The following is a 27,639-nucleotide window of genomic DNA, read 5'->3' as shown; positions in this document are numbered from 1 at the left end:
GTCAGTCTCACCTCTGTGCCTGGCAAAATCTTGGGGCAGATTCTCCTGGAAGGCATGCTAAGGCACATGAAAAACAACAAGGTGCTTGGTGACAGCCAGCATGGCTTCACTAAGGGGAAATCCTGAACTGATGGACAGGGGTGGAGCAGTTGATGTCATCTACCTGGACTTGTGCAAAGCGTTCGACACTGTCCCACATGACATCCTTGTCTCTAAATTGGAGCGACATCAATTTGATGGATGGACCACTCAGTGGATAAAGAACTGGCTGGATGGCCGCACGCAAAGAGTTGTGGTCCATGGCTCAATGTCCGGCTGGAGACCAGTAACGAGTGGTGTCCCTCAGGGATCAGTGTTGGGACCGGTCTTGTTTAACATCTTTGTCGCTGACATGGACAGTGGGATTGAGTGCGCCCTCAGCAAGTTTGCCGATGACACCAAGCTGTGTGGTTCAGTTGATATGCTGGAGGGAAGGAATGCCATCCAGAGGGACCTTGACATGCTTGTGAGGTGGGCTGATGCCAACCTCATGAAGTTTAACCATGCCAAGTGCAAGGTCCTACACCTGGGTGGGAGCAACCCCAGGCACAGCTACAGGTTGGGCAGAGAAGAGATTCAGAGCAGCCCTGCAGAGAAGGACTTGGGGGTGTTGGTCAATGAGAAAATGAACATGAGCAGGCAGCGTGCACTTGCAGCCCAGAAAGCCAACTGTATCCTGGGCTGCATCAAAAGGAGCATGACCAGCAGGTGGAAGGAGGTGATCCTGCCCCTTTACTCTGCTCTCGTGAGACCTCATCTGGAGTATTGTGTGCAGTTCTGGTGTCCTCAACATAAAAAGGACATGGAACTGTTGGAACAAGTCCAGAGGAGGGCCACGAGGATGATCAGGGGACTGGAGCACCTCTCATATGAAGATAGGTTGAGGAAGTTGGGGCTGTTCAGCCTGGAGAAGAGAAGGCTGCATGGAGACCTCATAGCAGCCTTCCAGTATCTGAAGGGGGCCTATAGGGATGCTGGGGAGGGACTCTTCATTAGGGACTGTAATGACAGGACAAGGGGTAACGGGTTAAAACTTAAACAGGGGAAGTTTAGATTGGATATAAGGAGGAAATTTTTTCCTGCTAGGGTGGTGAGGTACTGGAATAGGTTGCCCAAGGAGGTTGTGACTGCTCCATCCCTGGCAGAGTTCAAGACCAGGCTGGACGAGGCCTTGGGTGATATGTTTTAGTGTGAGGTGTCCCTGCCCATGTCAGGGGGGTTGGAACTAGATGATCTTAAGGTCCTTTCCAACCCTAACTATTCTATGACTCTTATGATTCTATACGCTCTCAGGAGCACAGAAAAATTCCTGAAACAATCTAAAGATGAACATGGAAAGTTGCATTTAGCAAGGGACCAGAATGACACTAACAGGTTGCAATATATCTATCAATAATTGGGATAAATTAAAATTCTGAAGATATTTTTATGCTGGCTATCTCTTTCCAGTAACTGTCTATTCTGTTAAAAATTGTATAAATGAAAGACATTGCTATTCCATAAATTAAAAACAGCCTTTTCGCTCTCACTTGTACAGCTTTTGCACTTCTCAAAAAAGGTAAATGAGAAACAAAGAAAGAGCAAAGTACAGTAAAGTTTAAAAAGAGAAGTGACAAAAAGTTGTTTCCGTTCACTTTTAGGGTGTGCTGAACTTACCAAGAGCCAGAAGCATAGTACTCCGGAACAGTACTCTTAGGGTGAAATAAGCACATTCGGAACTAAAGAATCATTTGTTTCAGTATGCTGTTCATGTATCCATGAATGTATCCATATATCCAAGACTCACCTTTACAGCTGGAGTGACAGGCTTAGGGACTAATCCTTTGTAAACACTTGTGCCAGTTCCATTTTTTACTGGTTGTGAATGAAGATTTCCTACTACTGGGAATCCAGTTATCTGCACTTCTTTTGTAGTGCCCTTTTTAATGACCAGCATTCTCTGACATCTAGATTTAGGATTCAAAGGGTATTCTGGAAAAAAAAAAATATATATATATATATATATATATATATATGTTTGCATGTGTGTGCATGCTTCTGTATATGGTTTTAAATTTCTACTTCATTAGGTACTGTAGCCATATGGTCCAAAGGAAACAGACATAAATCAAGAACGTAGTCCAGTATTAGTTCCACAAATGACACACTCTGCAAACCAGGATAAAGGCAGATTCTGTTCCGTTTTCTACAACCAGCATTTCATAGAATCATAAAACAGTTAGGCTTGGAAAGGACCTTAAGATCATCTAGTTCCAACCCCCCTGCCGTAGGCAGGGACACCTTACGCTAAATCATACTTCTAAAATATTTTACTTAGCAAGGCTGCAATTTGACTTTCAGAAAGTAAAGATATTCTTCACAGTAGCCAGCTACACAGTTCTTGTTTGCAAATCTAAAATCCAAATACTACTATTTGTTGCTAGTTATACAGTATTTAAAAGAGATTATGGTTTTCATATTGCTCTTTAAGGTTACTACAAGAAACATTACTTAAATATTAACAGGTCAGTTTAGAGCCAAATGCTCCCCTCTGAGGCTCCATAAATGAGAGATAAGTATGTGCACTACTGTAGACGACAGTAATGACCAGTTTCTCTATCTCCACACCTCAGATAAATGAAACAGAACATGTGAAGCTTACATTTCCATGTTAAATGGAGCATTTTCCATAATACTTGCATGCTGCCATCACATATATACAATGTAAAATGAAATCTAATAGAAGCACACATTTTTAACAGGTATTAGAAGGGGATGTTAACATCTCTCCTGTCCTACTGCTGCCTTTAAAAGGGAATAGTAGCCTTAAGTTTTTCAATTACAAAACAAGATTTGCAATCGCAGAGCTGTAATATAGCAAGATACCAAGCTCTAAGACGTAACAAAGCACCGCACTGTAGCTTACAGGTTCGACTGTATGGTCCTTAAAGGTGCCTTTCGAAGTAAACCATTCTCTTTATTTTATTTAGCTAACAGAAATGTTCCTTCCTTTGCTTGTGAACAGTGAGATCCAAAAAGCTTGGAAAGCTTGCCCTCCTGCAGGTCAAGCTATGCCACATCATGCAGCAGCACAGCCAGAGTGCTGCAAAGGTTGCAAACCTCTCAAATTGGTCTGTAATTATTCCCAACTTGGTTAGGAAACAATTTAGTCATTGTCGCTCTTTTTTAAAGGGGTAGCTGTCCTCCCCAGTTTTCACAAGAAAACTGCTAAACACACAGAACTGGAAATCAGTCCAATTTTCAGGCTTCAGAAAAAGTTCTTAGCAGTTAGATATTTATATTGAGGGGCTGATCTACACCTAGTACTATCTAAGAGTGCAAAACATACTGGAGAAGTATGAGAAAAAGAATCAGCAAACAAAAGTATCATTTAAGATCTCAGCATTGGCAACAGTTTAGGTAGTAGCTTTTTTGTTTAATTAAAGTTATTTCTTCCTAAAGAAAAAGCTGCTTATTTTCAGTAGGTTTATTACTTTAAAATCTGTGCAGTTTAAGCTGCCACCTTCTGAAGAATGAAAAATAAACTACATTAAGCCCACAGAATTGTAAAGTGGTAGCAAACTTAATCAAGTGAAATGAGAAGGCAATCCAGACTACACTTCAGTTCTCAGGACTGGATTTGTACAAGTAATTCATAAGCACAACCAACAGCTTAAGATACTTACTTTCAGGAAGTGACTTTAAATCTCTGCAAGCTAACATGCTTTTCCCAAACCTCCCAGGTTCCTCTCCAAACTCTTTCAACAGCTCTAATCGGTCATGAAGCATTCTTTCACAGTCTTCAACTACAATCACATCACTACTTTAGGTAACCCACCTTCACTGCATTTCCTCTTGAAAACAAAGTGAAGAAAAAACTCTTGACAGCTTTACAAAAAAAGATGTATACTTGTCCTGGGAAAGAATCCTAGCTGTGGCTGCATCTACACACCAACAGACTGACATCCAAATAGAACTGTTACCTCTAACATACTAAAAGATACTTACACTGTAATAATATAGATGTTTCCTCAAATTCAACCTATAGCTTTGTAATTTAAAGCTGTAACTTTATAATTTTAAGAAAAAAAAAATCCTGTTTCAAATAAAACAACTTCACATTTCCACTACATTTTTATATTTAAAAACATAAAAAATACTCACCCCATACACCTGCTGCAAAAGATTTATTCTGGTTTGGTTCCCTCTCATATTTAGGGTTCAAAGATGGCTGAAAGAAAGTTATCATTATTAAATAAGTACTGAATTCTGGGACCAATGAAATAAAGAATCACAATGATAACAGCAGTATGACCTCTGCTGTCAAAGATTTTTAAATGGAAACAGACTAGACACTTCTCCCTGTGATCCAAATAGGTCAGTGCTCACTTATTTCTCATCCCCAACAAAACATCTCAGGCAGCAGTCAATACCATTACATGAACTGCCTAGAGAAAGCAAAAAACAGTGATGTACTTCAAAGAGGAGGTTCATGTTCCTCTTACATTCTACAATTTTACATTGAAGCACGGCATCTCAAATAGCCCCTGGCAGAAACATCACTTTGTTAGTACTTCAGATTTCCAGTAAGGTAACTGTGTAGCATTTAATACATACACATACCACAGTAAAGTGGAACCCTACTGTAGTTTCACTTGAACACTTAAGTGACAATAAAAAGCATATGATAAAAGCTGGATATAAAAGGACGAACAAGTTAACGGACAAATGACTAGCACCCTCCCACCTATGGGTAGGGTGATCCCTTGTATGATGATCTGAAACTGGTTAAATCTCAAGAAACAGCTTGTAATGGACAAAATGGCACTTGCAGAAACAATGAAACCTTGTTTATTAAAATTAAAATTATAATTACAATTAACTTACAAAATCCTCAGGCTCAAACTGCTTGGGTACTCCTCTGTCTTCCTTTTTTCCAGTTTTGTTATCAGGTACATTGTTCTCATGCAGTCCTTGGCCTTTGCCACAGTGGAAAGCGCTGGTACAAGCCCGGGAACTTCCACCATAGTACCCTCCGTGATGGTTTAAATTTTCAGTAAAATTTCTGCCTTGTGAACGCCAACCAGTCTTCTCTTTTCTTCCAAAATAACCTTAGATTTTATAGAAATGTAATTACAAACAATTCAGAATAATATTCTACTCTTCCAAAATTATTAAAGAAGCTAAGTCAGCAGCTGTGTACTCTGGGATGAGATATTCTTATGAGCAGCAGGGAAAAATCTTACAAAACAGTTCCAGAGAAAGAAAACAGTAATTCAATTGCAAACCAAGTCATTCTCCTTGATGAGTGATAGCTGTTCGTTCACATACTGGTGGCTAGAGTATTAACTTGATACTTTTCTTCTTAAGAGAGAAATACACGTGGAAGCGCACTACTTTTAACCAGCCCTAGTCCTCACATCCTCCCCCAAAAGATCAGTCTTCCCATTACCTCTATTATACTACAGAATAATAATTTAGCATAGGAGAGCTATCACAGAATCACAGAATACCCGGTTGGAATCCATCTCAAGGATCATCTGGTCCAACCTTTCTCAGCAAAAGCACCGTTTAGATAAGACAGCCCAGCACCCCGTCCAGTTGAATCTTAACAGTGTCCAACGCTGGGGAACCCACTACCTCCCTAGGAAGATTATTCCAGTGGCTGATTGTCCTCACTGTGAAAAAATTTCCTCCTGTCGAGTCAGAATCTTCTCAAGAGTATCTTGTACCCATTATCCCTTGTCTTTGCCATGTGACTCCTTGTAAAAAGGGAGTCTCCATCTTTTTTGCAGACACCCTTTAAATACTGGAATATGGTGGTAAGGTCTCCCCTGAGATTTCTTTTCTCAAGGCTGAACAAACCCACTTCTCTCAGTCTGTCCTCATACGCCAGGCTTCCCAGTCCTTGGATCATCTCGGCGGCCCTTTGGATCCTCTCCAGCCTGTCCACATATGTTTTGTATAGCAGGGACCAAAACTGAACACAGTATTCCAGGTGTGACCGGACAAGTGCAGAGTAGAGTGGGATAATGTCATCTACCTCTGCTGGTGATCCCCTTGTTGATACAAACTAGCATCCTGTTGGTTTTCTTTGCCACAGCAGTACACTGTACGCTTACATTGCCCTTAACTGCCCATGAAGAACCTCAGGTCCCTTTCCACAGTGCTGTTCCCCAGACAGGTAAATCCCAGCCTGTGCTGCACCCCTGGATTGTGTTTACAGAGCTGCAAAATCTTATATTTGTCCTTGTACAACCTCGTCATCAGATTTTTTTCTGTCTAAAGTTGCTACAAAGCAATATTAAGTATTCAAAAAGTTCCATGAAAACTAAATTATACCTCCACTAGCCCGTCCAACGTTAGGATCGAACCCATCTGAAGAGTTGTGTCTTCTGCGATTTGCTTCATAACGATTCTCTGTGCACGAAAAATTTTCAGAATGTTTCTCAAAATTCAGTGTTGACTGTAAAGGAGCACAAGCAGTAGACCTGAGACATCTGATTAATAACAAAACTGAACTATCAGAACCATAACATGCACATTACTCATAGTATACATGCAATTCATTTTTAAAATGACCTTTAATGACAGGCAGTGCAGCAGCCATAAGGGATACCTATGTTCAGAGCTATGTCAACATCTCCCACACCAGAAAGTGGAAGCTGTACCTTCTGCCCCAGGACACTGACACAGCGTCAAGGACCACGCTTCTGACACAAGGTAAAAAATCCAAGTGTCTGTTTTGTTTTGGCAGCAGGACAGAGCACAACTGATATGTGCTGCAGCAGAGAAAAAATAATAAAAAAAAAAAAAAAGGTAAGAAAGGAGAGCACATCACAGCTTGGAGAGCAGAAAAGAAGTCTGAGATCATAATTTTGGTCAGAGGCTACACATATGCGTTCCACAGAAAGCAAGAAGTCACTTCCACCCAAAAAAGGCCCAATTTATTAATCTTGTCATTATAACTTAATAAGGCACATGCAACTAGTTATGAAATACAAATAAAACCTAGAGTCAGCAGCATGCTGATCAAATTAAAGTATACAAGTATACTTCAAATTATCAGCTTGTAAGTAGGCATGGTAGAAATTTAAAGTATTTAATACATCGGTAGGAAGTACTTTGGAAACTTAAAAAACCTTATATTGAGAACAGCACTGACACATCCTGATTCAAACTCATACCTGAGAGGATTAAACCAAAAAAGACCATGTCTTATGGCAGCTGTGCTCCCTGCTACTTCTGGCTTTATTCCTTTAATACTGTAATGTATCTCTTTCCCTGTTCCATCTTAAAAATTCAAGAAAATATTTTCATTCTGCAAAAGCAGTGCTTAGTCTTACTGCTGTTCACACAACACATCTCCCAGTGAGTGACAGCGGAGGGCTGTGTTATCCGGCATCTCCCTGCCACGCAGCCAGCCTTCGGTGAACATGAAGCAAAGCCCCCTTCCTTCCAAGCAGACTCACCATGCACATGTATGTCAACATGCACACGGGATCAACACAATCCAGGGCATTAAGGGATACAAATGCATAAACACACAGCTTTGTGGAAATGTACTGTGTCAGCAAATTAAGCTTAATGAAGAAGTATGAACTTCACTGCACTCAAAGTATCAACTTCACTGCCTGAAGCTCACTCCCTTTCCAGACTAAATAACACTCAGGACAAAAAGTATAGCAGTAATGGTATATGCCTGAGAATATAAGCCCCAACTTTATTTCAACAGTTATTATCCATTAACATCTAATTGAGCTTTACTAATATCTGAAGTACTGCACTGATCACAGTGAGGGGGAAAGGGGAGTGAGGAAGGAAATCACATTAGTAAGTTGAATTACTTTGGGAAAAATATTCAGTCAAATTAAAAAAGATAGCCAAGTTCTACTGACAATGCCTGTCCTGGGTTCAGCAGTGGCAGTCATGTTTTTTTTTTCCTTTGTGGTAGCTGGTACAGTGCTGTGTTTTGACTTCCAGCCTGAGAACAGTGTTGGTGAAGTCGATGTTTTCAGTTGTTGCTAAGTGATGTTTACCCTGACCAAGGACTTTGTGAGGCTCATGCTCTGCCAGGGAGGGGAAGCCGGGAGGAAACACAGACGCGGGGCGCCTGACCCGAGCTAGCCAGGGAGGTATTCCATACCACAGCACGTCATGGCCGGGGTGGGGGGTGACTGGGAGTTACCCTGAAGGACACGGGCTTCCGGGTGGAACTCGTTTTCTTGGCCGGTGGTATCGTATTCTCTTCCCTTGTTATTTTCCCATATCATTGTTGTAGTTGATAGTAGCGGTGGTGATTTGTGTACACTGGTTGCTGGACTGTTCTTGTCTCAACCCGTGGGAGTTGCACTTTTTTTGATCCTCCTCCTTGTTCCTCAGGGAGCGGGGAAGGGGAGAACCCCGGGGGGGGGGGGGGGGACACGGACCTCGATTGTTGTCAGCTCGGCACCACTCTCTGGGAGTGAGTGAACAAGTTACCTGACTGGGTTTAAACCACGACAATGCCCTACCAGAGCTCAAGGTGCTATTCAAAATTCACTGCTCAAATGAGGGGCTGCCCTCTCAATTTGAGACCTGGGAAGCAAATTATTTCCTTGACAAACTTCAAGAGAGACAAAAAACAGAAAACCACAAGAAACTATCAAAAGATCTAAGTAGTTGAAAAATTATGACAATGAATCTCAAATATTTATGTAAAAAAAAAAGAAAAAAATCCTTATAATATGTTTTGAATAAGCTTTCCCAAAGTTTCAGAAAGCTCCAGATCTCTTGATCATGATGGCATTTTTGAAGATAACTTCATGTGTTTGTTTACATGCAACAACCTTCTAACACTGCCTTTGTAGTTCAGATATTTTTTATGAACTCTGAAGAACGATCAAATTTTCCCGAAGTATAACTGACAGCATTTTATACGTAGTGTTTGTGTTGCACAAGACATAACGAATCTGAAGTCTCTGCATTTTGCGCAAAGACAGTGCAGTTTGCACTTTCCCCACACGGTGGAGGTATTAGCCTATCAAGCCTCTTGTGGCAGAGATTACCATACACTTTGTCACCAACAGGAACCCAACCTACTGGCAGTTTCTGGAAGTTGAGAAATTATCTAGTTTCAGTCAGACAAGGAAGTAAACAAGCAACACACATTCCTGAAATATAAAAAAGTAGTCTTCTTATTGCTGAACATATAGTAGAAGTTTGCAAAAAACGAGTTTACCAGTCCATCTACAATCTTCCCATACATATCTTACAGCAGTCCTCTCTGAAAAGCTTTGTCTGTGTCCCACGGTGGTTTCACTATTCACAACGCCTTCCCATTTACCTCTGCCCAACTGCAATACTGCACGGACACAAATAGTTCCAGACCTGAACAAAAGCTACTTAGCAATGGATACCCAGCTGTAAGTGGACTTTGTTATGTAAGTGTTGGGGAGATGACATTATAAAAGCTTATCCTTAAAAGGAAATCATTAGCAATAGGCGAGATGGATTTCAGTCAAGCTGTAATCTGTACCTGTCACATTAAGAAAGCTCATTCACAATCCCAGCTTCCTGGCATCACATTTTTTCTAATGCTAGCTTTTACCTATGTAAGGAAAAGCCCCAGCTATCCAGGATTGAGGGGGAAACCAAACTCCTAAAGATGCAATTTCTCTAAGTGCCTCTTCAGAGAAATAAAAACTGACAGAGCAGTTTCATTTCTCAAGTCTGAACATCATTGATACCACAGCCTCACCCCAGCTCCATTCTGCATGAAACATGAAACACCTTGCCTTCCTCACCCCATTTTTCCTCTTCATCTCCATCCCTATTATCTGTTCTTCAGATGCTTTGTTGATATGTATGGGAAATAGAAATAAACATCTGTTTTAGGAAATGGAGAGGAGAAGGGGCCACAATATTTAAGACCTGTCTGGTAGAGGAATGACAGGAAATGCTTTATTCTGTAAACTAAGAGTGGCTACACAATGGGTAGGACCAAAAGACAGCAAGCATTTAATAGCCAAACATGCTGCGTACCACAGAATGCTGGTCACTAAGTAAGGCAGTGACACAGGCAAATAAGCTGCATTTCAAACAGGTGAAGTACAAAGAATATAATGGAGAAAGCATAAAACTCGAGATTTTGGAAGAGGTTAAAGAAAATCTATCTGAATTTCTTGAGCTGAAGTGTCATGGAAAAGGATACACAACATATGCTTTCAATGGTATTTCACACAATTCAGGAATGAGGTGTCAAATACAACCCATAACTCAGATACAGTTGAGAGGTACTGGAGTAGCTCTGGAACTTTTTCCGGCTGTATTTACACTTTAAGCATGCAGGTTATGCTTTTCCAGCAGACTCTTAAGATACATGGTGAAGATTGCTTTGTAACTGTGACACCATATTTAACTAAGCTCTGATTACTTTTCCAGTTGAAAATGTATTAAGTTGTAAAAAGCCAACCACAATAGCTGAACATATCAGAAATCAAGTGGAACAAAAACAGATCACAGGAACCAATTGTAACGAGATGGGCTCAATATTCCCAGAACAGCAACTGGGTTGCTGACAGACTACAGGAAAGCTGCAAGAAGCTAACTAGGTCAGTGTAGAAGAAATGTAAGTAGAGCAATATGAATAAGGACATTCAACGACCTGACTAAAGAAAATGCACACACGTACGCACATGTGTGTAGACATACGTAAGCAAAGCAATGGGATCATAAGTAATACTGATAGCTAACTGAAGTAACACAGCTAACTGTGCAATTAACAATAGCACAAGAAGCCTATTTCTGTAAATTTATAAAAGCTGAACTTTTCCCATGAACATGAAAGACAGAAAGAAACTTGTATGAATACATTAAAGTAAGGCAACGCCACCTTCATAGCTGCAGGTATGGATATTAGATTCAAAAGATTACAATGAAAAAAGGTCTACAAACAAGGAAATAGATGACAGTTTGAATATCCAGTGCTGCCTTCTCCTTCTGCATTCACACAAATTAAGAAAGATCAGGATAGGCCAGAAAAAAAAAAAACATTTATGAGATAAGATATACTGATGACATCCTAGAATATTTACAAATCCTAAAGATTCAGAGATTGCTATTTCCTCTTTCCAAACTAACTGTCCCATTGTATAACGAAACAGTAATCTAGATGAAACAACCGGAGTGAAGATACATAACTAGTTTTAAGCTCTACACTCCACCTGCAGTAAGAAGCATCCCACCAGCAAATGAGAAGCCATTTCAGAAGGTCATGGTCTATTTCAAAAGCTGGTTTTTTAGTCACTTAGATGACAGGATAACACATCTGTAAAACTTTAGGACACAGAGCAAAATCAGAAGCAAGAACATCAAGCACATGTCTCTGCCTTGGTACTTCTAGCACAAAATAATTAATTTTAAAGTCCTAATGAAGGCAATCTTAATTCAGTAACAGCTTTGATAATACAGCCAGGCACACAGTTCTTTCCATTCAGCTGCTCAAGCAAAAATCTCTGAGTATGAGCTTTACAAGCACAGCACAGCTACTTAAATCCCAACAAGAAGACTTGCCAAGTAATATCTGTTGTCATCCTATTCACAAGGAAATTTGCATTTTTCACTATGATTGAGGTTATGACACTTAGACCTCTCTAATAATGAGAGTGCCTCTTGAAAAGAGCAATGGAGAACATACCTTTGTTGATGATGGTGGAGTAGGAAAATTAAGCCAGGCTGGAGCAAAGTCATGCTGCGCCATTTAGGTCCAGTCTCTTCGAATCAATGAAACAAGGCTTCAACACCTCATGGCAAGTTCCTGTAGTTGTACAAACAAGAAATAAATACTCTTCAGATGCTTATGTTACAAAAGGATTACACTTGTGGTGTTTCAATTATTATTTCCGTTCTGCTTTCTGTTACGATTTTCTCACACAGATCTGGTTTAGAATCTAAGTATCCTCATCTCATTTATTGCACCACATTTGTGCTTTTACTACCAAAGTGTCACACTAATGAAATATATCATAGGTATCATGAAAATACAGCTGTAACATTTAATCCTTTATTTCCTCTTATAAATGGAATGGAACGTCTTGTGTAAGGTCTGATCCAGAAAACTGTGGCAGAACTACCTTGTTGAAATACTTTCTGGTACTATCTAGAATGGATTTCAGGAGGTATTTAATCAGTTTACTAGAAGAAGCTGATGTAACTAGCCCCTGAAAGTTAGTCTTAAAGGCTATATTAAGTTTCCTTATGAAAAAAATAGATGCTCAGGGCCACCACAAATCCCGTATTATCTCTGGAATCAACAGAAACAGTCTATGTGTCAAAAAAACACTGTCAAATCCAGTAAAATTCTCTAGTTTGAAAATGGGCAAGAGGAAGCAATGGCTTAAGATTAAAACATAAGAATACTTTTTCTACCCCACGCTTACCCCACAGGTAGGAAAACATCTCTCAATAAGCAAGAGAATGCAAGATAATATGAACTGTATTACCTGAAGCTGAGCTATAGCACAGAAAGGAAAGAAATGGATGAAACACTGCCTGCTGGAGACTGAAATATTGCCAATGATGCAAAAATATTTTAAGTATGATATACATACTACTTGAAATACAGCTAATAAAAACATAACGAACACCCACATGCATTTCATAGGGAAACCCAAATAAACACGTATTCCACATCTCTGCTCAAGAGTACATATCTGTTAAGTGAGAACTAACATAGTTCACTTTAAGGCTGCTGTAACGTATTAGCATGAGCTGTGTAATCTGAACTTGGTAACTCATAACTGTTGTATTCTGGCATGAACCAGGCTAATGCAGATTTCCAGTGACAGATGAGAATGTTCCAGCTTCTAAATGGAAGCCTAACACATCTGTAAGCATTAAACTGCATTTACTTGAGCTGCCAGTTCTTCTTTATGCTGTGAGCTCATACATAGGTTTTTTAGGTGTCTCTTAATACCAGAGTTAAACCGTAAGGTGAGATGTACAAAACAGACACAAGTGTAAAGGTATCTCACCCAAATAACATTTCAAATTATTCTTGTGAAATCATCCAACACTCTCTTCTAAATTAATCTCAACAAAAATTTCAGAGAAATTTTCTAAAGAATGCAACTGTGTCAGACTACTAAAACACAAATGAAGAAAAGATCTAGTCACAGAACCAACACAAAAAATGGCTTGTCTTTCTAACAGGAGCCCAGTTCACTTTCATCTTCAACAGTAGTATATAAGCAGAAATGGGTGTGTGTTTACAGATGAATGAACACAAGAGATGCTACATTAAGAAACAGCAAATTAAATGTGAGCAGAATGCAACTCATAACTTTTTTCTCCTTCCCTCCGATACAGTCCTCCTATCCAAGCAGGAGAATCATGAAATCTTTAGAAAGGATCAAGACAGGTATTAAGCAGGAGAATCATGAAATCTTTAGAAAGGATCAAGACAGGTATTAACACTGGAAGATAAGCATAACAAGAACAGAACCTTCATTCCAAAGTACTTACAGTCTGAAAAACAAGGGGAGAGATTGGGTTTATACCAAATAAGAACAAAACGAAGGATATAAGTTCACCAAGTTATTGGTGAATTGGCCATTATGTACGAGACAAAAAAGGCACCAACAATGTTATTTCTTAATAAACTCAACTTACTGTTTTTAGAAAACTAGTCAAGCTTCCAAATATATCCACTGGTCATTACAGTCATTACTGTTTTTAGAAAACTATTCAAGCTTCCACTATATATCCAACTGCCATGAAGAGAGCTTATTCTTACTCATTAACACTCCTACCTTTTACCTTTTCCTTACAAATCACAGGCTCAGGCAAGATTTGGTGATCACCAAGCATCTGAGGACTGGAAAGTTGTTTTCAACTGAGCTTTGTCCACAGCCCACTGATATTGGGTGTATATTTCTTACTGCAAAAATTATTCTAGAAGCAGAGTCAAGTCTTTGTCATGTTCTCAGTTCTTCAGCTAAAAACTCTAGAAAAGGTTTTTAATGGTGCTGCTCTATCATGTGAGTCAATCCCTTTCCTACAACGCCATATAATGAAGTGGTAAAGACAGGGGCCTGGGGAAAAACTGCACAATACTCAGAGCATAAAGGCAGTAGCAGAATATCTGTAAATTTCAGTAAGGGCATAAAACAAAAAGTCTTTTAGGCCTAATTCTTCCAACTGATTATGATAAAAGAGCAGTGGTAATAAAAGCACAGATGTATTTTTAGAAATCTGACCAATTTCACAGGTCTACAGCTAAAGATTAGCAAAAAAAAACAACCATTGAGGATACTGATCTCCACACCACAGAAGTAAAAAAAAAAACACTTTCTCCCATCTGATTGTACATATTATTGGTCTGGCAATTGGACATGGGAAAATCAACTATTTTCACTATTCAACCTTACTAATAAGGAGAAACACCCTAGCCACAATTAAGTTGGAAAACAGTCAGCAGATCAGGAAAGGACAAATAATAGCATTTTTTTTAAAACTCTTATCTTAGAGTACATAGCCCTCCCAGCTTTAAGTTGCTGGTTCCATGTTCCATACAAATGCTTACAGATGCTCCTTTCTCATGTTGCCAATGAGTTTGTCCTAGAATGTATTTTAATATAAAAACATTTTAATTACAAGCATGAGCTCTGTTTTGATGACTGACAGCTCTAAGATACTCTTCCTTCTCCGGAAGATATTCTTGGTAAATTGAAAACAGATCACAGAAAGTGAGAACAGGATGCCAGCAAGACTGCTCCACTGCCACAGGCGGGATTTACTATGCTTGAACACTTCATTATCAGCTTGGTTGCCAAATACCAGTTTGTTCCTTCCTTGCTTGCTTTCCAACATAAGTTAGACCAACAACTGAAACTACCACATTATTCTGCAACACGTCACCCCACTAGGAAGTTCCTTCTACCAGGTCTTTTTTCCTGCTATTTAGGTCCATTACCTAAGCTGCCCTCAGCAGTCAGAGACTTTCTGCATTCCGTGTCCACCAAAGCACTTGCAACCTCTATGCAGATTTGTACTATCTATAAATTTAATAAGCAACCACTCTATTTCATAACTGAAGTTATCAATAAAAATACTGGAGAGACTTCTCTAGGAATTTACTGATACATCCTTCTAGCTTGACAAGAGCTAGATCAAACAAGAGCTGCCTTTACAGAAATTGAGGACCCACTAAGGCAAAGAGGTAACACTGATCAGCAATTTACTTTGGAAGAGCATTTCTGCCTTTCAGAAACATAGAACTACTTCTAAATTAAAACCAAAAACATCTGAAGTACTTTAACAGAATTGTAGTCAGTATGCACTCACACAAGCATTTACAAGGAACTGCTTTAATTATAACAGATGTGAAGAACCCATTTGTCTGCTAGCGAATCTTCTTTTAGGTACACACCACACAAAGGATCAACTGCTATTCATTAACACTGATAAACCAGCTATGTACTCCCTGCATTAATAATGTTATCAGAAGAAAGCTTATCAAGATAAAAACCACAGATCCAAACATGATTCCATCCCTTTCAGAAACTCTCTTGGTAACAAAAGAGTAGGCCCAAAATTTAACACTGAATGTTTAAGTCATCATTCCCTACCAGCACAAACTCAAAATAGACCCACCATTATTTAACAAAAGTGTCATAAAAGCTAACTATCAGGTTGCCTATTACCGAAACAAGGCTGCACAATTCTAGAAAGGTAAGCAGTATTTTTTTCTCACATTTTAATAAAATTTGTGTAATTTCTTCCAGTAAAACTTATTAATAAAAAAAAAAACACCAAACTCTTTTCCCCCTCTATTTACAAAGTAGCTCTCATTCTTACACTGTCTGACCTAAACGAGGGACTTCTGCCACCGCTACCAGCACTTACAGATGTCACCCTCCTTCACTGCTGAAAGGTAGGCAGACTGGCAATACATGGCAGCAGCTTCTAACAGGTAAGCGAAGTGTGAGAGCATTACCAGCTAAACATAGCACAGAACCCTACCATCTGTTAGTCCAGCACATCAAAAATGGGAATACAGTAATACAGTGCAGTCACGTATCAGACTCATTACAGCGTAACTGTAGAGTTACTACAGACAGAATAGGGTAGATTTATTAACTCAACTTTGCTGCAGTGCTAAGCCAGGAAGCAGTTGCGCTGCCAGAAGTTATGGAGCAAAAGAGTATGGCAAGGATACAGACTTTCACTTTTTAATTCCCCATGCCAGGCATATGTAAAATGCTGGAAACAATTACACCTGACAAAGCCTTAAAATAAACTTCAAAAGTCTCCAGCTCAAACACTTATAATCTAACCTGACTTCCTTCATATGCTAGAAAATCGTATTTCCTGCACTACTCCCGCTAACACAATGGAGGAACAGTCATTTCCTTTACACATGTCTTCAACCTAACCTTAAATGTATCAAGAAAGCAAAGGCTACTGAGCACTGGAATAAACTGGTTACACAAAAAAAAAAAAAAGTAAGTGATCATTCCTACTCCTTTATAAAGATGATTGATCCTTTATCCAGAATTATTCTAGCTTCACTTCTGTTCATAAAATCTTTCCAGCAACAGAAACCCTCTCTCTACTTGTCTACTTCTACAATATGAAAATACAGCATCTCTGGAACTGCAAAATATTCTTAGAGCTGGGAAAGTGACTCTCATGAAAACACATCTCAAGAGTATCTCTGCACTGGCTACAAAGGTGGACATGAGAGCCCACAGTCACAGGGACAAAATATCTTCTGGGATATTGCAAGCGCAAAGAACAGAGCAAGCAGATATAATCAAAGCATTCTGAGTATTAGTTCCATGTTTTGCTTTCTATAAACAGGCCAAATAAGAAAAAATTAGCCTTATTATTAAAGTACAGAATCCAGAAAGGAGAATCCTGAAAGGACTATGGCATACAAGGTAATATGCATTCACATTTAACTGCTGTGATATTGGAAGACTATTTTCATTATTTGGTTTAGGTAGTTCCAACAAGAGCAAATGCATTCAGTATTGTATTTTAATGTATTTAACTATAAATTCTGTAACAATTCTGCTACTCGTAAGAACTAAGTGTAAAATGCATAACCTATCTTTTCACAGGTCTGTACCCACTGCAGATGATAGCAGGAATGCCTCAACTCTTCAACTTACGACAGACAGAATTTACAACTTTTTATGACATTGTAACATGGCAGCGTTACCTTGTGTTTGTTTTGTTTGGTGCAGCGCTGTGTTTTGGCTTTAATCTGAGAATAACGTTGATACACACTGGTATTTTAGTGGCTGCTCACAAAAAGCTTGCCCAAAAGTTACTGGAATGTGCTAACTCTGGTGAGCGCTTTCCAGTCTCTCGTGTTCTCCCAGTGAGGAAGGGACACATGAACCCCGGAGATCACAGCCAGGAGAGCTGAGCCCCACTACGCAAAGGGATATTCCATACCATGGAACATCATGCTCAGTATATAAACTGGGTGGAGATGTCTGGGAAGGCCAGGTCACTGCTTTGGGACAAGCTAGACACTTGTCAGGGGTTGGTGAGTAGTTGTACTGTGCACCACTTGTGGGTTTTGTTTTTTGGAGTGGGAGCAGGGTTTATTCCTTCCCCTCTCTCTCCATTTTCTATTATTATTTTATTTCATTATTAAACTGCTATCTCAACCCCTGGGGGTTTACAGTTTTTCTGACTCTTCTCCCCATCGCACTAAGGGGGGGAAATGAGCAAGCAGCTGCATGGCACTTAGATACCATCTCGGGTTAAACCATGACACTTGTAACATCCTTCTGAGGGCATACTGTCTGCTCCTGTCCCAACTGTTTGTAGTCCCATCAACAACATTAACAAAGACAGTCTCCCCCACCATTTTCACCTTCACATAACCTTACATGAGAAAAACTGGTTTAATGGATTACTAATTAAAAATCTGGAAACTATCTTCTGAAAAAAATAAAACGTCCAAAGAACGTTCTAAAAGACTGAGGTCCAACTCACACTTCCTTTAAGGATCGGATGGAGTATCAGCTTCTCCAGACAGAAAAGATGCTCTAGTCCCTTAATTATCTTTGTGGTCCTTCGCAGAACTCACTCCACTAAGTCAACATATTTCCTGTACCAGCAGCCTATAATAGGAAACAGGACTCCAAATGTGGGCTCAACAGGGCTGAGGAGAGGAGAAAGATTATTAACTCCCCTCGACCTGCTGGCAACAGTCTTTCTAATGTAGACCAGGGAGATCGTAGGCATATTTATTATGAAGATGCACTGCTGGTTCACAGTTGGCTTGCTGTCCAACTGGACTGCCAGGTCCTTCTCTGCAGAGCTGCTTAGCAGCTAGTCAGCCCCCAGCATTTACTTGCACATGCCACTGCTCCTACCCAGAGGTAGGATTTCACATTTTCCCTTTGCCGAGCTTCATGAGGATCCTCTGTTCAGCTCTTGAGCCTTTCCAGGCTCCTCTTTACAGCAGCACAAACATCAAGCCTATCAGCCACTCCTCCCCACTTTGTATCATTTGCAAACTTGCTGAGGGTAAATTCTGCTCATTGTTCAGGACTTTTATGAAGATGTTACATAGTTCAGCCTCTAGTACTGAAGCCCAGGATACAATAATGGCTTCCTCCAAATGACTTTTGTGGCACTGATCACAATCCTGCACACTTGGGCCTAGCCATTAAGACAGTTTTTGCTAAACCTCATCATTCACTTTTCTACACATACTTTGTCAGCTTTTCCATAAGAATGTCATGCAAGACAATGTCAAAAGCCTTACTGAAGTCAGGACAACCACCATCAATTGCTCTCCCAAACTAGTCACCTCATTGTAGAGGACTACCAGCTTGGTTTAGCATGGTTTTCCCTTCCACTCACCTTCCTGTCCTTCATGTGTTTGTGTTTCCAGGGTAAGTTGCTGTACCACCTTCCCATGAACTGAAGTGAGGCTGATTGGCCTGTAGTTCCCTGGATCTTCCTTCTTATCCTTCCTGATGATAAGATTGACATCTGCTGTCTTCTAGTACCTCTCACAGTGGGGTGACCATAAGACTTCTCAAAGATCATATGGAACAGCCTTGCAATGACACCAGCTGGCTCCCGCTGCACTCATGGGAGCATCCTGTCAAGACCACAGATTTATGTATACCTTATTTAAGTGTTCCCTAACCTGATCCTTTCTCCACTGAGGGTGGAGAAAAAAAAGCACAGAGATCAGAGATCATCACCACCCATTTTTAAGGGCATGTTGCTTAACTTGTCTAACCAGTATTTAGCTGCCAGAGGAAAGACAGTCCCACTGGTATGGAAGAGATCCAACTTCAGAGAGGTTTCTTCAAGTGTACAAAATTAAAGTACTTTTCTAGCCTAGAAAGATGCCTTAAATACTGAAGACGGGTTTCATTACTGTTGGCAAGATACCTTTGGTAGCCCTATTTGTCTGAAGTACCAGAATAATAAAAACAATTTTGCTTTTCCATAATGTCCTAGCATGAAGAAACAGATAAAAAATGGTGACATCACTACAGTATGAAAAAAGCTGGTCATTATAACAGTAAAACAGACAAAACACCTACAATCTAAAAACTTAATTTACTTTGTATTTGTATTAATTCGCATGCTTTTGGCCATCTTGTGAATTTAACTAATTAAGAAATATATCAAATTTAAGTGGAGCTAACCAAAATTTTATAGCGGGGAGGAAAAAAAAAAAAATGCTAGAACTGGGGGAAGATGGGGAGGAACAAGAACAGCTGAACCCATCTCACCAGAAGCTAAAGACAAGGAAAAATAGTTCTGCGTTTTCAACTTCTGTACTTCTCACGCTCTCCCAACAGCCTACATTATTTTTCAGGAAGTAGTTTCTGTGCCTCTGGGTAATTAAGAGGTTGTCAGAAAGCAATTAAAATAAAAGGCAATACGCAACAGCTAGGAATACTTGAAGCTTGAGAGTGGAATTGCAGAATTATTAACAGGGAAAAAGAGCTTCAAGCCACAAATTCCTGAAGTTAGAAGTAAGATACAGATTCAGATTTCTTGATGCTCCCTGAAGACCAGTTTAGAAATTCAGCCTATTGATTTGCATAGAGAAACCCACAAACAGGATGTTAAAAGCACATGGATATATGCGCATTCATAATTTTCAGGAAAGTCTGAGATTAGCATGTGTGCATATCTAAGTGTCACATACCCACGAACTTTTACCTAATGCCTCACAGATTATTACTGTCGTAAGTGCAGCACACCACAAAATACTCATGGGAACCTTGGCTCCAGCTACACACTTGTTTGACAACCTACCCTCTCCTTGTCACAGAAGTTTTAGTGTAATATTTATAAACGGGGCAAAGGCTGTGTGGAGACCTCAGAGCCACCTTCCAGAATCAGAAGGGGGGCCTACAAGGAAGCTGGAGAGGGACTCTTCATCAGGGATTGTAGTGACAGGACAACGGGTAATGGGTTTAAACTTAAACAGGCGAAGTTCAGGTTAGATATAAGGAAGTTCTTTACTATGAGGGTGGTGAGGCACTGGAACAGGTTGCCCAAAGAAATGGTAAATGCTCCATCCCTGGCAGTGTTCAAGGCCAGGCTGGACAGAGCCTTGGGCAACATGGTTTAGTGTGAGGCGTCCCTGCCTATGGCAGGAGATTGAAACTAGATGATTTTAAGGTCCTTTCTAACCCAAACCATTCTATGATTCTATAAAAGAAGGCTGCAAGTCATCAGAATTAAAAACAATAGACTAAATAGACTATAGTCCCTCTTCTTCATAAACAGAAATGTTGAGGGCTATTCTCAAACTTAACAGGCCTTTAAAATAATCCAGTCCATCAAACATTTTTCTTTCTGCCACAACTCACTTAATGAGAAAAAAAAAAAGTTGTGATAACAGATTCTTCCCTGTTACCAAGAGTCAAGAGCAGCACTAATTTGAAGTTGTTAAATGTAAGCTTTAAACAGTACTTTTGTTTAAAGCCTATAAATCTCAATTTTCATTACCCTTTTAAACACAGAGATCTTCCTAACTCTGAGATTTATTTAGTTTGAGCAAAGCAAAATAAGCTAAATCCGAGTTTTTTCTGCTATCCAAAATTTTCCTGTTAATAAAACAGGAATTAATATTCAAAACCTAACATAAGCTTTACTAAGTTTGCAAAAATGGAAGCATTTCCAGTGATCATGTATCACTGCAAAAACATGACAACTACTTCAACTGATGATTATTTCCTTTCTTTTCTATGTAAATGCATAGCCACAACAACAGAATAAGCTTAAATCTTTACAATGAACTTTTTAACACTTTGAAAGGAAAGTGTGCCTGCCACACTCACCACCACATTTCAGTGCAGAAGACTGTTTACAGACACATAATTTACACACAAAGTTAAGTTTGGTTATGGTAACTCTCTCAAGTTCCTTGATTCTCTGAAATTTATTGTCAGACTCACACCTCCAATAAAACGATAGGGAGCTGAACCTTTAAAGGTCTTCTCTCCCACTGCTTCAACAAATACTAAACAGATCTTGATAACTCAGTGAAACCTCTTCTTTTTCAATGCTGCTACTGAAGAGCAAGTAAAATCTCCAGTTTTAGCCTTGCTGTCCTCACCATCCAATACAGAACTCTTCTGATGAGTGTTCTAGCACTGGACAATAAGGAAAAATAAAATAAAACATCCAGATTTTTTTTTTTTTCATTTACCCTCTTGCCTCATCTTTTAAAATGAGGTATGAGAACCAGGGCTTCCTGAAGAACACCGAGGAAGGAACAAGGTCCTCTCTCAAATTTGAACACTTCCAGAAGTCTGATGAAACATCCAGGTACGAGGACTGCAGAGAGTCACACTGTAACAGTCCATTTTTTAACCACTGAAAGAAAACACATTCTCCAGTACAGCCACAGCCCTAAAACCTAGCTTTGCAGTGCCTTAGCAAAAAACAAACAAACAAACAAGAAAAACCCACCTTCATTTCTACTTAGGGATCAACCTCCTTATGTGAGAAAAATAAACAGAACCATGCTTTGCTTTGCATAAGAATGCCAATGGGCCTAGGTGGACACTGCTCTAAAAATCCCAACCACTGTTCTTTATCATGTACTCTCCTTTCTGTATACAGATATGGTCCACAAGCAACAGGGTTTACATCACTTTGTGAAACATATATTAATGTCACAATGACGTATATATACCGAGTTCAGGACAATGACGACAACAACAATCAAAACACCTTTTACAAGGTGTTTTAGAAACAGCCAAAGTTAATGAGAGTGCTTCAAATAACTTAATCATCAGTTCTACAAGTTGCCTTTTATTTTTTATTTCTTGCACTGTACCAAAATGTAAATTTAAACATAAAATGTATTTTGGAACACAGAGAGACTTCATACTGGAAGGTAAACTACAACCAGGTTCCTTCTGCTTGAAACCTAACACACCTGCAGCACCATTTAGCAGAAAGCTAGGTAAAGGCTAATCGCTTGCTGTTCACAAGGCTCAAAGTCCAAAAAACCTGAAGTGGTGGTGCAATAACATCACCACCCCATTCAGCACACATCATGTAACAAATTCACCAGGAATTCTTCTGCACTTTGCGGTCTTCACAAGGATCTGAAGAAAAAGTAGTTGAAAATAGTAGCAGGTTTGACATCCTGAGCACAGAAACCAGAAAAACGCTATTTCAGCTAAACAGCTGAAGGGAGGGAAGGAGGCAATTGTGGAAGAGCTGTTAGCACCACACAGGGCTTTATCATCATTTTCTGTGTAATACCACTGCCGAAACACACACAGTAACAAAAACCCAAACAAAAAGCATGCCAAGTCTCATTCAAGCTCATTTATAATAAGGTCTGCAAACAGTTCTCCTTGCAAGAGACAATCTATTCCTAGTACTAAAAAAATAAATAAAAGCTACTTCCCCAAAACTTACTGATGAACTCTGTCACATCGCTTTATCCACATATTTTAATCAGAAGAATCTTATTAGAAAGGAGAAAAACAAAGGAGCCTAAAATACATTAACTTGTTAAGTACTAACAAACCTAAATATCTACATGATCTCCCTGTATCATTTTAACCATGTAATTCCACTTAAGCTTTGCTGTAAGTGTAAACTCTGCTTAATCTTACAAGCTTCCACCAACACATTTTTCACGCAGCAGAGCAGCCTACACCATTCAAGAGAACTTCTCAACACAAATGTACCTTTTTAGGATTTCTACCAGAATAACCTCATCAGTAAAAGAGTGAAGCTGCTGACAGTTATTCCAGTACAAAAGCTATGTTTACATGCAGGCTTAAAGCATAAGCTCTTGGAGACAAGGACCTTATCTTCATAGTTGTCTGCAAACCACTTAACAAACTGTCATCACTACACAAATAAAAACCTAAAGAAGGAATTAAAATGGCCTAGCATGCAAGGCATTTTCTGCTCAGAGGGACTCACCCAAGTATGAATTTTACTTACAGTACAAGGACACCTTTAAAACATGAATGAATAGGCACACAATAAGAACAACTGGACTTCCCAAGGTGCAAACTTGGTGAAAAGAAAAAAAAAAAAAGATCCTACCAGCAAACAGAGATGTAAAGACAAAGTTAATTTAATGAAGCTCAAAAATGCGAACTCTTTGCAATATCCACAAGAGTCCAGATAGAGATATCACCCAAAATAGTAAGTGGGGATGCAGCTCCTTAATTTCACTGAGAGCCTCTACTGAAGAAGTATCTCACAGCACTGAAAGTCAATAGCTTGAAAAACGAGACATCACTTTGTGAGTTAAGAAGCAAGTACTTGTATTACTATTGTGACTATACAATAGATAAAAAAAAAAAAAAATGAAAGAAATGGCCACTTACTGAACTCTTTCCATTTACCAAATGCTTCCAAACAAAACACAGATTAACCCAGACAAAGGAATGAGAAGATCATTCTTCTCTGTTGGTTTCCTTCCTTCACCTGTGGCTCAGTTCATTCAGTCAATCCCCAGCCACACTGAACTCAATACAGAAGAGCCACAAAGCCAGAAACACAAGAGAGTACAGAAACCACCTCCTGTTCACATTCCACACTTCCCATGTTTTCAAAACATCAAAACTGAAACAGAAGTTACATAACAAAACAGCAGAGCTACCCAAAGAAAGCAAAATACTGAAGCTGTATCAACTTTTAGACACTGACAAGACAAGACACAGAAATACTTCAGTGAGCCTCAAAATTTGTAAAACTTATATGGAAGTCTTTCATCTGCGGTCAAAATAACAAATTACAGGGAGGAAACACCCCAGTAATCTTTAGATACAGCTTCACATAAGCACATAAAACTTTACTTTTTCTACAAGGCTTTCACATATGCCATCTTCCCAAGTACCTCTGCACTGCCCTTAGAGAAGGACATTTTTGTTTTGCTAGCTCACTACTAGTAATAATTCAGTATTGCAGAAGCTCTGAAAAAAAAAAAAATTAAAGAGGTGGCAACTATGGTAAATGTGTCATCTTCACCAGATAGTTTAAAGTTTATCCAGTAATGCTTTAATTATTTAAAGCTTTATGAATAACCAAGGTGGGGTAAGGGGAAAAGAGCTCAAGGGAAAATAACACTAACTTTTGAATTACGTTGCTCTGTCCATCTTAATTTTCTTCGAAACAGCAGTTCAGCTGAACACAAATCTACAAGGAAAACCAAATGTGAACATATTAATTTCAACATTTAAACTGTATCTATCTTCAGAAACATTTAAACACTACGGGAGGAAGGGAACAGCAATACATCTAAAAACAGCATGCAAGTTCAGTTATTTCACCACTAGATTTTGTTTTGAATCCTTCCAAAAAGGTAGAGGTTTTTCGTAATATTATACTTGCAGACCAGACTCATTCACTCCCATTACAGAATAGGAAATTACTCTGAACCTAACCTTAGAGTATCAACACATTAAAAAATAGTTTGCATAGGCAGTAAACTAATTTATGGTAAAAAATACCTGGCTTCCATAAGTGACAAAGTACAGAAAAGGGGAGAAACAAAATCTGCATTAGTACTATCATACTGCAAAAAAATCTAATACAAATTTGAAGACTGAGATGTGCAAGCCATCCAGCAGACTTGTTCAGTAAGCATAATAGCTCACTGCTGAGATCACAATATTAGCATGAAGGTTGTTACCTACAGATACAGTCTTGATGTACCTATTTTTCAATCTCCCAGAAAAGCCACACTCCTACCCACACATTTCTCCCTGTACCTGTGTTCATCAAATATTAAAGAATTATTCTGTCAATTATTAAAAACAGCAAGTAAAACTTAGATTCTGCAAGCACATTTCAAGATTCTCAAAAAAACCAACAACCTCTAGGCAGTAAATGTTACTGGTTTAACCATCCTAGTGATATTTATTCGAGTGTAAACTTATTTATGAATACCACACCACTTACCTAACCCAAGAGGACCACACAAGGTGTTAGTACTGCGTGGTTTATATTTTTCCAGTTTGTTTTCCTTGAGATAATATCCCCAGTTCTCGTTGATACTACATTCGTAGCTGTTTGACATAGATTTGACCTCACAGAAATCAGCTACCCATCCTTCCTGCTTACAGATTCTGCAAGGCTATTTCCAAAATTTGCCAATTCTGTTTTAAAAAGCTTTTTGTTCTCCTCTGGCAGCTTCTTCTCTCGTCTATTCCATGTACATATCACTGTAAGAAGCATGAGCTCCAGGTGAAATAAATACACTTTTTACACACAACCTGTGAAGTTGAAAATCCAGATTTCACATCTGAACTGTGGAACACTTTCTAGCTTCACATAACAGGCATTTGTAAACAGGAGCTATCTGGATACCTCCATATTGCTTATTGGCAACATTTTTTAACAAAAATACTAAATAAAATATAAAAGAAAAAATGATAAACAAGCGTCTATTAGAGTCTTCATTTAGAAAATAGGTCTCATTACAAAATGATGGAAGGCTATGTCAGAAAATCTGAAAAGTAAGGTAGGGATAAAAATATCTGCCATGAAACTTCTCAGCACTGTCTACACAGTGGCTCAGGCTGCATTTAATGTGGAACCAGTTACCAAAACCGGTTATACCGATGACTCAAGACAAAATACTGCCCAGAAGAAAAAAAGTATTTAAAAGAAAGCAAGCACTTTATTTTGGCAGCTGGAATACGGAGCACGTAGTGAGTTTAGGTATACATCCATGCCATGTGGACAACAGTGTCCATGGGTGAAATGCTCAGCACCGCTAGAAAGAAAAACCTCACGACTTCAACTTCCAATTCGCTTCCCAGATGTCTGGTGATTGTTTCAGAAGCCTTTTCAGGAGGAAGCACTTTGCCAAATTATCCCAGGGCAGTGTTCGGTATTCCTCCCCTTTCACAGGACGCAATTGCAGCAGGTCGGTTTCCACCTCTTTTCCTGCCCAGGAGCTGAAGCAAAAGGCTGCGAAAATCCAGGACTCTAGCTGTAATCCGAACTGCCTACGGTAAAAAGAACCAGAACAATCAGCTCTTCCTTCTGAAACCTGGTGTTACACACACAGATGCCTGAGTCTAGCAAAGCAAACACATGCAACCAGGGGGCCAAACGGGGGTACAGCTGCCTCAGTTAAACCTTCATTCATCCCGGAGAACGGAACAATCACGATCATGGGGAACGCTGCCTCCAGCTCCCTAGAGAAGGGAAGGAAAACAGGAAGGACAGGAGGGGACGCGGGGGAAAGGGCATTTCTCGTTTTATTGGGAAGGATGGACGTCTCCATACAACGCAGCCGAGAGCGAGGCGCTGACCTGCGCCAGGGACACTGAGCAGAAGCACAGAACGAGCCTAGGGAGCGGCGGGAGCCGTTGGGGAAGCCCCAGCGCGCCCGGGGGAAGCCCCGGCGGGGCCCGCCTCCTCAATGCGCGGGCAGACCCTCTGCTCCACCGCTACCCCCGGCCTCTCCGCGGCGGGGCCGCGACGGGCATGGGGCGGGGGTGAGCTGGACTCGTCGGCCCGCGCTCGTCCTGCCTCACCGGGGCCCCGGGGGCGGGCCTGGCCGCGCGGCAGGGAAGGGGACGGGATGGGGCGCCCCGCACGGCACTGCCGGTGCCCACCCAGCCGCCCTCTGCTCGGCGCCACCGGAGCCCCCCGGGGAGGGGGGGGGTGGTGCCCTGGGCCTGGCGGCTGTGGCACCCGGAGAACCGGAGGAGGAGGAGAACACGCGGGCGCAAGAGCGCAGCGCACACACCATACGCGTTCACACACACACACACCCCGCTCGCCTCGCTCTTAAAATGGCGCCGCTCCGAGCCTCAGTGCTCCTCGCGCGCAGGCCTCGCGCGCAGGCCTCGCGAGAGCCTCCGCACGACCCTGGGGCGGGGCCTGCCTGCCGCGACACCGCCCCGCCGCGGGGAGCCCCCCGGCCGTGACGTCACGGAACGATCCCGAACGTTCCGCGGGAGGCTGGGAATCCCCCAAGCGCGCCCCGCCCGCGGGAGTCCCCGGCGCTGCCGCCACCGCCGCCGTAATTAACAGTGTAGCTGCGCGGCCTAGCGCGGCGCTGGCCCTGTCGACAGCGGCACTGGCAGCGCGCTGAGCGGCCGCAACGGTGCACCTGGGTTGAGGCGAGGTGTCGGGGAAAGT

The 27,639-nt window shown here is 40.5% G+C and overlaps 1 protein-coding gene across 5 annotated transcripts in view; it reads right to left on the bottom strand.

Moving 5' to 3' along the window:
* GPBP1 (GC-rich promoter binding protein 1) overlaps window positions 1-27,294 on the bottom strand; it is a 36,670-nt gene extending 9,376 nt beyond the window's left edge. The window contains exons 1-8 of one of the 5 annotated variants that reach the window (XM_057402678.1): window positions 27,270-27,294; window positions 25,444-26,491; window positions 24,608-24,678; window positions 11,696-11,815; window positions 6,361-6,484; window positions 4,906-5,129; window positions 4,183-4,249; window positions 1,826-2,010 (exon numbers count right to left, since the gene is read on the bottom strand). In XM_057402678.1, the coding sequence (XP_057258661.1) occupies window positions 1,826-2,010; window positions 4,183-4,249; window positions 4,906-5,129; window positions 6,361-6,484; window positions 11,696-11,758 (663 nt within the window). In that variant the 5' untranslated portion in view covers window positions 11,759-11,815; window positions 24,608-24,678; window positions 25,444-26,491; window positions 27,270-27,294. Of the gene's footprint in view, window positions 1-1,825; window positions 2,011-4,182; window positions 4,250-4,765; window positions 4,858-4,905; window positions 5,130-6,360; window positions 6,485-11,695; window positions 11,816-24,607; window positions 24,679-25,443; window positions 26,496-27,267 lie in introns of those variants that run through there. The other 4 variants (XM_057402680.1, XM_057402679.1, XM_057402677.1 and 1 more) reach the window with 4 other exon arrangements.
* Window positions 27,295-27,639: the final 345 nt, after the last annotated feature.

The sequence above is a fragment of the Pezoporus wallicus genome, unplaced genomic scaffold (genome assembly GCF_028554395.1).
Source record: "Pezoporus wallicus isolate ANWC-B61680 ecotype Strahan unplaced genomic scaffold, APGP_CSIRO_Pwel_v1 contig_2870, whole genome shotgun sequence".
NCBI classification, from domain to species: Eukaryota; Metazoa; Chordata; class Aves; order Psittaciformes; family Psittacidae; genus Pezoporus; species Pezoporus wallicus.
The sequence above is the reverse complement of the archived record's forward strand: the minus strand, read 5'-3'. Positions and strand labels throughout refer to the sequence as shown.